At 40.1% G+C, this 12,282-nt stretch overlaps 1 protein-coding gene across 1 annotated transcript in view; it reads right to left on the minus strand.

Moving 5' to 3' along the window:
* The window catches only part of PIK3C2B (phosphatidylinositol-4-phosphate 3-kinase catalytic subunit type 2 beta), a 153,264-nt gene that overhangs the window by 84,046 nt on the left and 56,936 nt on the right, over positions 1–12,282 (minus strand). The window contains exons 5-10 of the mRNA XM_069756193.1: positions 10,521–10,641; positions 7,769–7,880; positions 6,159–6,238; positions 5,850–5,913; positions 4,140–4,286; positions 3,279–3,312 (exon numbers count right to left, since the gene is read on the minus strand). Coding sequence (XP_069612294.1) covers positions 3,279–3,312; positions 4,140–4,286; positions 5,850–5,913; positions 6,159–6,238; positions 7,769–7,880; positions 10,521–10,641 — 558 coding nt within the window. The remainder of the gene's footprint in view (positions 1–3,278; positions 3,313–4,139; positions 4,287–5,849; positions 5,914–6,158; positions 6,239–7,768; positions 7,881–10,520; positions 10,642–12,282) is intronic.

The raw sequence follows: 12,282 nt of genomic DNA on the forward strand, positions 1-12,282 counted from the left end.
TCCCCTTGGTAAACTGGTTGTGGGAGGTACTTGGTCTTGCGAAGATTATGAGATCTGCAACTTCCAGGATATCTTCACCCCTGGAGGTCCCAGGTGGAAGATATTGTTGTCAAAGATGAAACATGGCATGGATAGCATCATCCATATTCTTTATATTAAGTTGGAGGTGTTCAGCCGGCCTTACGGTGATGTGAGTGAAAGCGTTATGTTTGTCCCTTTGCTACAACGCCAAATTTATATCACCCAAAAATATTGGATCAATGCAAACTCCAATATTCATCACTGACCACTGTCTCCAGAGTGTCTGAGATAATTCCTTTGAACAGAGGAAGCCCCTGTACTTCTCTGCCTCTGAGTATATGAATCCCAGATTGAGTGGCTGGTTCTCAGCAGATCCCTTGTTGTAATTACCTGTTAATGGCAGGAGGTCCTACTTCAATAAGGTTGAATTGATAGCTCTAGAGCACTTCACCAGTGATAATTAATCCCATATGTTCAATGTGAGGATGATATGTCTCCTCTCCAGAAATGTCTTTATGGATTTAAAAAAATTTGACTATGACATTTATGATGAGCTATTGGACTGCAAAGAGCCTTCTTGCAGAGGGGTCTTCTTCCATTTTTGTCTTCCCGTGGGTTATTTTTCGAATCATTAGTCAGACTTCACACAAATCATATAGATCTGACCATTATACAGTCATAGACTTTATAATAGGGAATTACTTTTTAGTCATTTTAGCCAATCAGCATATTTCCTACAAAGACAATCATGAATTTCCAAATATAAAAAATTATACATTTTATTAATACAAAATTTTAAAATATAAACTCCAATGAGAATGATAAGTAAAAAAAACAAAAGAGCAAAATATAATACTAAAAAAAGTAGTTTTATATTTTACTTATTTGGTTCATTTACCCATCACTCCTTATGGCATTTTTAAATTTTGTATTAATAAAATTTATATTTTTTCATATTTGGAGATTCATAACTTTGTATCCTTGTAGGAAATATGCCTAATCGGAGTTTTCTTTACATGTAATTGCTTGATGATGTCCAGGATAATTTTCTTATTGAGCATTGTTTACTTTGTAGGTAGTATGATAATAAACTCACATGGCTGGGCAAAATACAAATGCCATAAAAGTTCACTGGGATTACACCAGGAGAATTCAGTCTTTATTCTGTTTTTAAAAGGGAATCTGAAAGCAGGATTTCATAGACCAAACTATTCATGTATGCACATGTCACAACGGTATTTTAAAGACCAGACCAGCAATACCTCGGGTAGAGTCGGAAGGAGCTAGCTAGATCTGAAGCCTATGTCACTCCAACTCTATTCCTTGCAAGGCACCCTCCTCCTGCTTGACTGATGGATCCCTTGCCTGATGTCACAGTGCAGACACTGTCAGTCAAATAGGAGTAGGTGGCGCTGGGCAGCGCACCACCACATTATGGGTGTCAGGTCCGAGCATTCCTACATGAACCTGGAAAATGGATTGGTCATCGTGGGCCAGTTGAAGGACAACCAAGGTCTCCCGATCTGACCCCCTTAGACTTTTATCTTTGTGGTCACCTGAAGGCAATTGTCTATGCTGTGAAGATACGAGATGTGCAGCATCTGAAACAATGGATACTGGAAGCCTGTGCTAGCATTTCTTCTGCGCTGTTGCTATCAGTGTGTCAAGAGTGGGAGAAGAGGGTTGCATTGACAATCCAACACAATGGGAAGTACTTTGAACACATTTTATAAGTGGTCATAAACTGGTAAATAACTCATGAAAGAATAAAGTAACGTTAAAAACAAGCACACCATTGTTTTTCTTGTGAAATTCTCAAGTAGTTTGATGTGTCACATGACCCTCTTCCCATTGGAAAAAATAAAGTTGTATCCAAAATGGCCGACTTCAAATGGCAGCCATGGTCACCACCCATCTTGAAAAGTTTCCCCCCTCCCATATACTAATATGCCACAAACAGGAAGGTGATATCACCAATTATTCCCATTTTATTTAGGTGTATCCATATAAATGGCCCACCTTGTACTTTTAGAATAGTGATTGCTCTCATGATATGCTGGTCACTTTTTATGTATGAGTCTTATTGAGTAAACACATCAAAATTAATAGTAAAGTCAGATAGCATTTTATAGTGTACACCAAACAAGACTGACACAGCAATAAATTTAACTTACGTAAAACAAGTCTGTGATGCTTAAGATAAATATATATATACGAGGCATGCCGTTTCAAAGAAATGGTTACAGGGATTTCTTCATCAAAGAGGTTAGTATGGAAAAGTTAAATAATTACTGTCCATCATTTCTGATAGAATTATGGAGAACTGCAGGATAATAATTATAGTTTTGCTTAACAATAACCTCTAATAATCACTCCTTGAACTTTAATTATATACTTTAAATTAAAATACAGGTCGGGACAACATGTTGTGTAAAATAGTACCACCTCCTGAAGGGGTGGTCTGCTTAAAATGGTTTTCTGCATCTACATTATAGTGCTCTTACATAGCAAAAGCCTAGTGACTGAATCCCTTAAGGATAACTCCATATTTTTCAGACTAAAAGTTGCATCCTTGGTTGGGCAACAGAAAAATGTGAAACAAATTCACACTAATATTGACTTCCCCTTGGTGTTCTATGGTAATGCAGTGGTAAAGGCATGCTTCCCTGGTGGTCATAGATGGTTTAGTGGTTAAAGACGTACTCCATGGAAAAACATAGGAAGAAGAACATGAAAACTCTACAAAGGTGATGCCCTTGGTTGAACATAAATCCCAAACCCTAGCACTGCAGCCTATAAGCCATGGGTAGGCTACGAAGAAGGTGGGTCAGCTGATCAAGAGACGTCAACCCAAGGAACAACTTCTGAGAGGAACACCTACACTATCAGATGTGACAAAGATCTCATTCTCATCTGGTTATTAGAATGATGGGATGAATAACATGTAAGATAAAGTTCCCATCTGTGCCACAGGCTATGTGGTGTGCGACAGGATGGATAGTTCAGCGGACCCTTATAAGTCGATGGGATCCTTTGCATCTGGTGCAGTTAGAAGACAAACCAGGTACTTATAGGGAAAACCACAACACAGATGTGAACAGAGCCCTATGTGTTAGAATGCAGACATTTTTTCAGTTCAATTCAAGCCCTTTAAAACATTGTTCACATTCCTATTTTTTAGGCTACTACACACATGAATGACAATTGGACCCGTTTGACTGCTACAAGTGGACAATAGCATAGCATAGACTTATTACCTCTATTCTCTTTTTTGGCCAGAAAGTTGGGGTCCTGCAAAAAGGAAAAAAATTGAACAAATATAAAAATATTTTAAATAAGCAACCACGATAAAAATAACGATACAATTAGTAATCAATTATGCCAGCAAGTTCCTAGCTGAGGAACTATACTGAATATGGTCTGTTACCTGAATTAGTAAAATAATATAGGTCATGGTCTGGCTACAACCACAGGAGATTCTCCATTTCAAAATCTCTAATGCTGTATTGATCTTGAATTTAAAGTGGCTTTTCCCCCAAACAAAAGTTCATTGTAATCAATAGATCTTGAAATAATAATAAGTTCCACAACTGAATGTGTTTAAATGAAATGTTCCTGTGCGGAGATAATCTTATAAAATGCTGTGTACTGTGTAATGGCCGTGTCTGACCTTACAGGGACATGGTCTGATCTTACCACAACTCCTGGGCAAGGGGGGGGAAGAAGCAAAAAAAATTATACAGACATTAAAGCATAGGATATATTATGCTATAATGTCTGTATACACTTTTGCTTGCTCCCCTGCCCAGGAGCAGTGCTATCATCAGTCCATGTTCCTGGACGGTCAGACATGGCCATTACACAGTACACAGCAGGGGCACATTTATAAGATTAGCTCAGCACAGGAATATTATATTTAAACACATCCAATTGTGGAAGTTATTATTTAAAGATCTATTGATTAAAATGAACCTTTTTTTGGTGGAAAACCCTTTAAATAAATCCTTATATAAATGAAAGCTATGGATAAAGTAAATATGGTAGATCTAGCACGTACATCTCCTGCACCCGTAACCGACCTTAACGACATGTTTTACATCAGGTTTAGTATTATGTACCTTACTGGTTTTGATCTGGACTCTGGATGGGCAAGGAGGAAGCTGATTGAGGGCAATGCTAATTTCTGGGGTCTCCACAGAGGCTAAAGCATTGCAGATCGCTTTCACAGACTGGACCACTCTTTCAGCTCGTAAATGGTAATCAGACTATAAAGTAAAAAAAAAAGTAAAAGTGAGAAAATAAGACATGGAAAGTACGACCAAAGTTACAGTACTGAAGAATTGGCATAAGTACTGTGTCCATGATGTGGTGATCCAGACATCGCAACATTTTTAGGTAGCCTTTTATTAATCCTATATGTTGTGTATGAGTTAATAGGGTTCTCCACCATTGGGGATTTTTTTTTTTATTTAAAAACATGTATTTGGGGCTACAAATCAATTTTACGATTGGGATTTATAAAATTGAAGCATTTCCCTTTTATGGTCTTTGTGTTTCAGTTTTATTTGCTGGCTACAGAATGAATGAAAACATTTTGACAGTCTAACTGGAGCGTTTGAAACTCTTATCTGTCTTTTCTGACCTGGTCTCAGCTGTCGTAGCTGTTTTTCGTTCTGACCCAATGTCAGACTTGACAGATCACCAGTGAGGCCAAATCAGGAGGTTACGCCCGCCATTTTACAAGCGCGCTTGGAGACAAAAAGACACCTCACACATTCTGTAAGCAAGTCACTTTTATCTGATGTAATGTAGCAAGAGGCAATATTTTATACCATTTACAATAAATGTAACTCTTGATGCAATTCATGTAGCCCCCACCATCACCCAGGGTCATACTGACCTTTATTCTCTCACGTGCCCAGAGCATGTTGTGGCTGACTATTGAGGACATACATGATAAGAAATGTAGTCTCCTTGAAGGGGAGACCATCAGACTACTGCATCAACAGATTCTAGTAATTCGAGCAATTAAAGGCAAAAGGCACTTAAAGGCAAACTATTAACCCTTCTATATCAATTTCCCCCTTTTGTAAATGGTATAACCTTTGCTACGGGGTCAGCTGATGTCCACAAAGGAGCTACTGTCTCATGGGTCTAGTACCCACAAGGGGACTTCCTACCTGCTTCGCCCATCCACCCTCAGTGTGGACACTCACCTCCCCCATCAGCAGTGGCTACACGGGGCCTAAGATACACTACAGAAGGTTCAGCCTTACATTTTCTAGCAATTAAAGGCAAAAGGCACTTAAAGGCAAACTATTAACCCTTTTATATCACAGCTGATTTATGACCTCAGACCACATCAAAATTGAATGTGCAGGAAAACAAAGAGGCAGTAAAGCCGAACGGTGCAACATTTATCATAAAACCCATTGCAAAAATAATTTCTAGCCCAAATACAGGCATTTAAATAAAAAAAATTGTCCCCAAAATGGACAACCCCTTTAACATTGCAGAGATATTTTATTTTTAGATATTTTATTGAATTATTAAGTGCAAACTTATTATATTTTTTTGGTGCTGGATTACTCCTACTTGGTTCTTCTCAGAGGGCTAGGGGAGCAAGGTTGGGAGAAGCCACCTGGGACGTGCCTCAGACTAGACTGACCGGTCTCTCCCTATTTCTTTCATTCCAAATATCTTCAATGAACATCTAGCCATATAACAGAATTATTAGGGACTCAGAATGATCTATCTCTATGTATCTCAAAAATCTTACAAAATATTAAGGATGAAGATGTGTTACTAGAAAGTGAAGATGTACAAACCTCGGATGCAACAAATTCATCCACCTCATTTTGGAATGTGTCGAAGAGCAGAGACAGAGCCTGTCTGAGAAGGAAAAAACATATTAGCTGCATAGACAGATCCTGTGAAGGACACCTGGAACTTCTCACACCGTAGGAAACAATAAGCAGAGCCCTACGGTAAGACTACACACCAGTCACCACCAATTTATAAGCCTAGGATGAAAAATATCATAAATCTAAAATCATATTTCGTATATGCCTAAAAATGATTGAAAACATCTATCTGGTTCTTGTAGAAGGGGCACTGCAATGTCTTATACCTCATACCTGGTGATGGTCTGTTTGACAGGTCTCTCTTGAAGGTGAATATGAAGGTTAAGAGTAGATGGACTCTGGACATCACTGGCCTGGAGGAGGAGAATGGTTATTGCATACAAGAGTCTCAATTAATGCTTGATTGGTGCACCCATATTACCGTAATTAATTTTTTTAAAATTTGATTTATGCAGCTTAGATAGAAAAAATACAACCGTTATACTGTTCACATGTGTCCGAGATTCATTTACAAACACATCATATAAACCACCATGGAATTCTGGAGGTCGCCAAAGCAAGCGATTCAGTAAACTAGACCTTTTGACAGGAGCAATTGTAAGTCATTAATACAGTCTCATGTGCCAACAATCATGGACATACAGAAATTTGGGAATTCGGAACACTAATGACAGAAACAACCACTTACACTGAACCATCAGCCTCACCAGCACCCATCCCTCACAACACGCATAGGGGAAGCACCCATAGTCCAAATAACCAAACTTAAAGAGTACCCGTCGTTGTACCCAAAGTTGTAGGAGCATTTGATGTTATATAAGATCTTGTACATTGGAGTCATGCAGAAACAACTCCACCACCAAGAAAAGGAGCACCTTAGGGCATGACCTAACAAAATGTAAAAAGGCTCTCTCGGCCCTGCACCGCAAGCACAAGTCACATGAAGATGGGCTTTTCACATTGAGAACAGGTTGCCTACATCGGAAGCTCAAATGAAAACATGAGCGACAAACACTCAAAGTGATTTGCTTCTGTCCAATATGGCCATTTAGAGTCCGGCAGAACAATATGGCACCATCTCTTTTACATTTTGAGCTCTGGTGTATAAGAAGAACATAGCTGAACTTGAGCTGGTACACAGAAGAGAGACAGGTTATTTAGGGAATGGGTGGACGGCAATACCAAGATAGGTTATTAGAAAAATGAAGGCTTAAGGGAGATCTAATTACAGTGTACGAATATATGAGGGGACAGCACAGACACCTTTCTAATGATCATTTTACGTCTAGGCATGTGACTGTGACAAGAGTTCCTCTACAGCTAGAGGAAAGAAGGTTTAATCATAATCACAGACGCGGATTCTTTACTGTAAAAGCAGTGAGATTATGGAACCCTCTGCCATAAGATGTTGTAATGAATGATTCACTAATAAAATTCAAGGAGGGTCTGGATGCCTTTTTTGAAAAACATATAACAGGTTATGGGTAATAGATTCTGCTATGGTGCTTTCACCCAGTAAACTAGTCTCACTGGTGTTTGTGGAGTCAGGAAGACATTTTTTTTCCCTAATATGGAGCCATTAGTGTCTGCCTCATAGGGTTTTTGCCTTCCTCTGGGACTTAAGTCTACCTTCAAACTTAAAAACGATGACACTTGCGTTTAACAAAGTTGAAAGTGTTTCCATCTGGCTAGGACATACCGATAAGACATGTCATAAATGCCCCACATGCGAGTCCCACTCACACTGCAACCACCACTTTAATTGGAAATGTGTTCCAATGTAAAAGCTCAGTGGGCAATCTGCGTGTTGTAAATGGGTGTTAACTGATACAGGGATTAGAACGTTTTATATAAAAAAAATTGTTTAAATCCATCAGCTTTACCGTTCGTGCGAGATCTCCCCGCACAGTCACTTTCTTCATCAGCTGAAGCTTGACATCAGTGTCGAACTTTCTACATTGCTGGATGTATTCATGACTTCCTAGGGGTTGTTCCCTGTAAGTGAAACCCAGAAAATATCACTTATCCTACAAAAAGAACAGAGCTCATGATCATAAAGATAGAAAACCTAAACAAAGCTGGTTAGTTTTACAACAGATGTCAAATTCGCTTTTGCTAGAAGGGTAACCCAACCAAAAACTGATCCCAAATAATCTGCTTCATGAACTTAAAAGAGTTGTCCAGGTTTGGCAAGAAAGTCTGCAGTCACTCATTCTCCAATGTCTGAAGCGGGCGATCATGTGACAGCAATTATGTGACATGCATTCTCCTGGTCACATTCCGACTAGACATGACCAGCTTTGCTCAATACAAGTGAATAGAGGGAGGCTGTGCACGTCTAGTCGGAATGTGGCCAGAAGTATGCATATTATATACTTGCGGTCACATGGTGTTTGGTAGCTCCAGGAAACAGAGAATTCTTACAGCACGTGCTATATGTAACGTTTTTTGCATGCGCGGCCGGAACTCCGTCCCCACCTCCCCGCACCTTACAATGGGGCAGCGGATGCGCCGGAGAAATGCATCCGCTGCCTCCGTTGTGCAGTGCAGCAAACGCTAGCATCGGAATCTCTCCCCGACGCATTGCGACGGGGAGATTCCGACGCTAGTGTGAAAGTAGCCTTAAAGTGAATCTCAGTACAGCCCTGCTAGGAGAACAGGGTCATACGTGTGTTCCCTGAACTTCTCCTGTATTATTAGATTTCAGGATCAATATTGAAGACCAGATACTTCTTCTATCTTTTATTTGAACTATGCACATCTAATTATCTAAACAGGAAAGAAAAATAACAGAAAAGGAGGAATCCGAGCTACTCATTTATGGAGGCAGTTCCTGGTATCTTTTATCTAAACAGACTTTACGCTTGGTAGGACAGCATCACTGTTAGAGCAATGACAAACACATGGCTATAATAATGCCAATTCAGCACACACTTTAAATACCACATTCCCAGAAAGAAAATTAATTGGAAAAGTGATTACTTGATTTTTTCCTTTTTGAGTGATTTTTTTTAATCAAAACTTTTAATTGTCAGACTTGTATAAAATTCAGCTAAATTGGTTCTATGATTTGACAATAATATCCTGTCAGTGGACTCACAGTGAGCTGTTGTGGTCTAGGTGGAAACCTGGCAGTAAGTGTTCCATCTCCCCACAGCTCCCCCACAGGGTAGATTAGGAATTACAAAGGGCTCATTTAAATCTAGACAGCTAATTTAGAGCAAGACAAGTCTTCCTAGCAGCTATATACTCTGGTCAATCAATGAATATAGTGAACATAATAATCACCATTTCTGAAAGCCACATATACTTGTGTGCAATTAAACAAGTACTAAGGGGTGGAACAACTGCCAACTTAGGATGTATTCTAATATGGTGCATAGGGCGACACTAATATCTCCCATAATTAGTGAGACAGTAAGTACAGAATGAAGATGCTTTTTTAAGAGTTTAATAAAAATTCAATGATGCCAGACAGGAAGCTGAATATGTGATAGAATAAACCTATATCTCAGTACGATCTACAGTGGAAGTTTATCTAGTGCAGAAACTGGGCAGGGTACCAGCAACAGTTCCCTTAATCGCAGCACCTTCTGCATCCTGAGACGACCAGCCATGACAATATAAGGGTGGTGTCATTTTCACACATATTCAAAATCCGAAATAGGTTCAAATATAGACCAATACGTACCAAATCTACCAATCTTCTACACACACAGTTGCTTTATGACCTTTACTCTTCTCTGAAGTAATGGTCTTCCAAGGGATTGAATCAAGTTTGGAAAATGGTTTAAAATGAAAGAAAAGGATTTTTAATGCTATAGTTTACAGCTCGTGGAATAGATTACTAGCCTCCCTGCAACCTCAGAGTGGCCAGTCAACTAGGTAAGGAGCAATTGGCACTTGCAGACTCTATGCTTTAAAGGGGATCTGTCAGTCAGCAGGTTTTTGCTCTGTAATCTGAGGACAGCATAATGTACAGGCGGAGACACAGATTTCAGGGAGGTGTCCCTTAATAGGGTGTGTGCTGGTTCCATATAATAAAGGTTTTATCACCAGGACATTATCAGTGCCAGGACTGGTGCTCACATGAGAAGTGGTCAGCCCACACCCCCTCCTCTGATAAGCAGCTCACTGTCAATAGACATTTTACACAGAAAGCTATGGTGTAATCAGGGTTTCTGAGCCCTAATGCATCTAAAAGCTCCGATTGTGTCACCCAGTAAATTAAGTGACACAATGCTGGAATCAGGGTCTCTTTTTCTACATTATGTTGATCCTGATCACATGAGGTAGCTAAAAGCTGGTGGCAGATTCCCTTCAAAACCTGCAAGCACCACTCAAGCGTACCGGGTCTCAGCCCCCCTGCGCTTCTCCCATACTGCAAAAGCAAAGCTGCCTGTGCTAACAGCATGGAAAAAAGAACAGTTGGGATCAGCAGTATGGCATGGCACTCTGCCGAATTGTCAATTTTCAGGAGCGCAACCTCCTTCTGAAGACAGAAGATTGGAACTCTCCTTTAAGTCTATTAAATGAGGGAACCCACATTACCCTTTACGTTTGCAAGAACAAGCTTAAAAAATCATATACTGTAGAATTATATACAGATTCTGCACCCCAGCATTATTGACTTACTTCTGCAGGAACTCCTCCAGACCACAGAGTTTGAGCACAAAGTCAGATACACCGTGCTCCTCCAGGTCATCAGCGGTGTAGCAGAGAGTCTGGTAAATGAGGAGATCTACAGTAGAGGAACCTGTGAGAAGAAAATGTTTCATGAAAGGAGTATTCCCAAATAATAGAGGGATGGCATCTCAGTATTGGAACTTTGGGATTCACATCAATTCTGAGACTGAAGAGTAGTAACTCTGATGTAACCCCTTTTAACTTTTCTCTGTGCAGCAATAATTATTGACCAGCCCATATAAAGAGAATATTATTATTATTAATTATTATAGCACCATTTATTCCATGGCGCTTTAAATGTGAGGAGGGGTATACATAATCTTAATCATATCATAATCGTAATCTTAAACAATACAGGTCACAACTGGTGCAGGAGGAGAGAGGACCCTGCCCGCGAGGGCTCACAATCTACAAGCATATCAGGCAAGTGGCATATGCAGGGGTTGGACAAAATAATGGAAACCCCTAACGTTTTGGCATCATAATCTTCGAACATGTGATAAACATGCAAACCGTGACATATGGTAATGTTTTGTAGTTGATTATTTGTGCTATGTGATATGTCTATGTAAATTCACTGTTTGTTTTGCAGAATTGTAAGAACATTGATGAGAACCTGATACCAATGGCAGACCTCTCGGATTTTCAAAGAGGCCAAATTGTTGGTGCTCGTATGGCAGGCGCTAGTGTAACAGAAAGTGCCCGAATGCTTGGCGTGTCAAGAGGTACTGTCTCCAAAGTAATGACTGCGTTTGAAGGAGAAGGAAAAACGTCCGCAGCAAAGCACAGGTCCGACTGAAAGTCAAAGTTGACTGAGAGAGACCGTCGGACTCTAAAGCAAATTGTGAGAGAGGATCGCAAGACCACGGCTCCGAAAATCACTGCTGAGCTCAATGAACACCTACAGAACCCAGTTTCCACGAAAACTTGTTGGGAGCTGCACAAATCTGGATTCCACGGAAGAGCTGCAATTAGAAATCTGCTGCTGAGTGGTGTAGAAACCTCCAGAATTGGTCCCTCGAGCAGTGGAAACATGTGATGAATGTGACGAATCATCGTTTACCCTATTTCCAACCTCTGGTCGAGTGTACGTTTGGAGACAGCCGAAAGAAGCATTCCATCCAGACTGCCTTCTCCCAACCGTAAAACAGGCGGAGGTTCTGTGATGATCTGGGGTGCTATTTCGTGGAGATCCGCCGGGCCAATGATATCCCTTCATGGAAGAATTAACAGCCGAGATTATTTAGGCATTTTGGGCGACCAAATGGTTCAAGCACTGTTCCCGGAGGGGAACGCCATCTTTCAGGATGATAATGCACCAATTCATACAGCTAGAATCGTTAAAGCATGGCATGAGGAACATTCTAATGAAGTTGAGCATCTCATCTGGCCCCCACAATCCCCAGACTTCAACATTATTGAGCATTTATGGTCGATTTTAGAGATTCAAGTTAGACGTCGATTTCCACCGCCATCGCCGCTCAAAGAACTGGAGGGTGTTTTAACTGCAGAATGGGCTAAAATTCCTTTGGAAACAATTCACACCTTGTATGAATCCATACCGCGGAGAATTGAGGCTGTAATCGCCGCAAAAGGTGGACCTACACCATATTAAACTAACTTTTGTTGATGTTTCCATTATTTTGTCCAACCCCTGTATATATAGGCATATTTATAATAATAATAAATAATAATAATAATTGGATTCATT

This window comes from Ranitomeya imitator, chromosome 3, assembly GCF_032444005.1.
Source record: "Ranitomeya imitator isolate aRanImi1 chromosome 3, aRanImi1.pri, whole genome shotgun sequence".
Classification (NCBI taxonomy): Eukaryota; Metazoa; Chordata; class Amphibia; order Anura; family Dendrobatidae; genus Ranitomeya; species Ranitomeya imitator.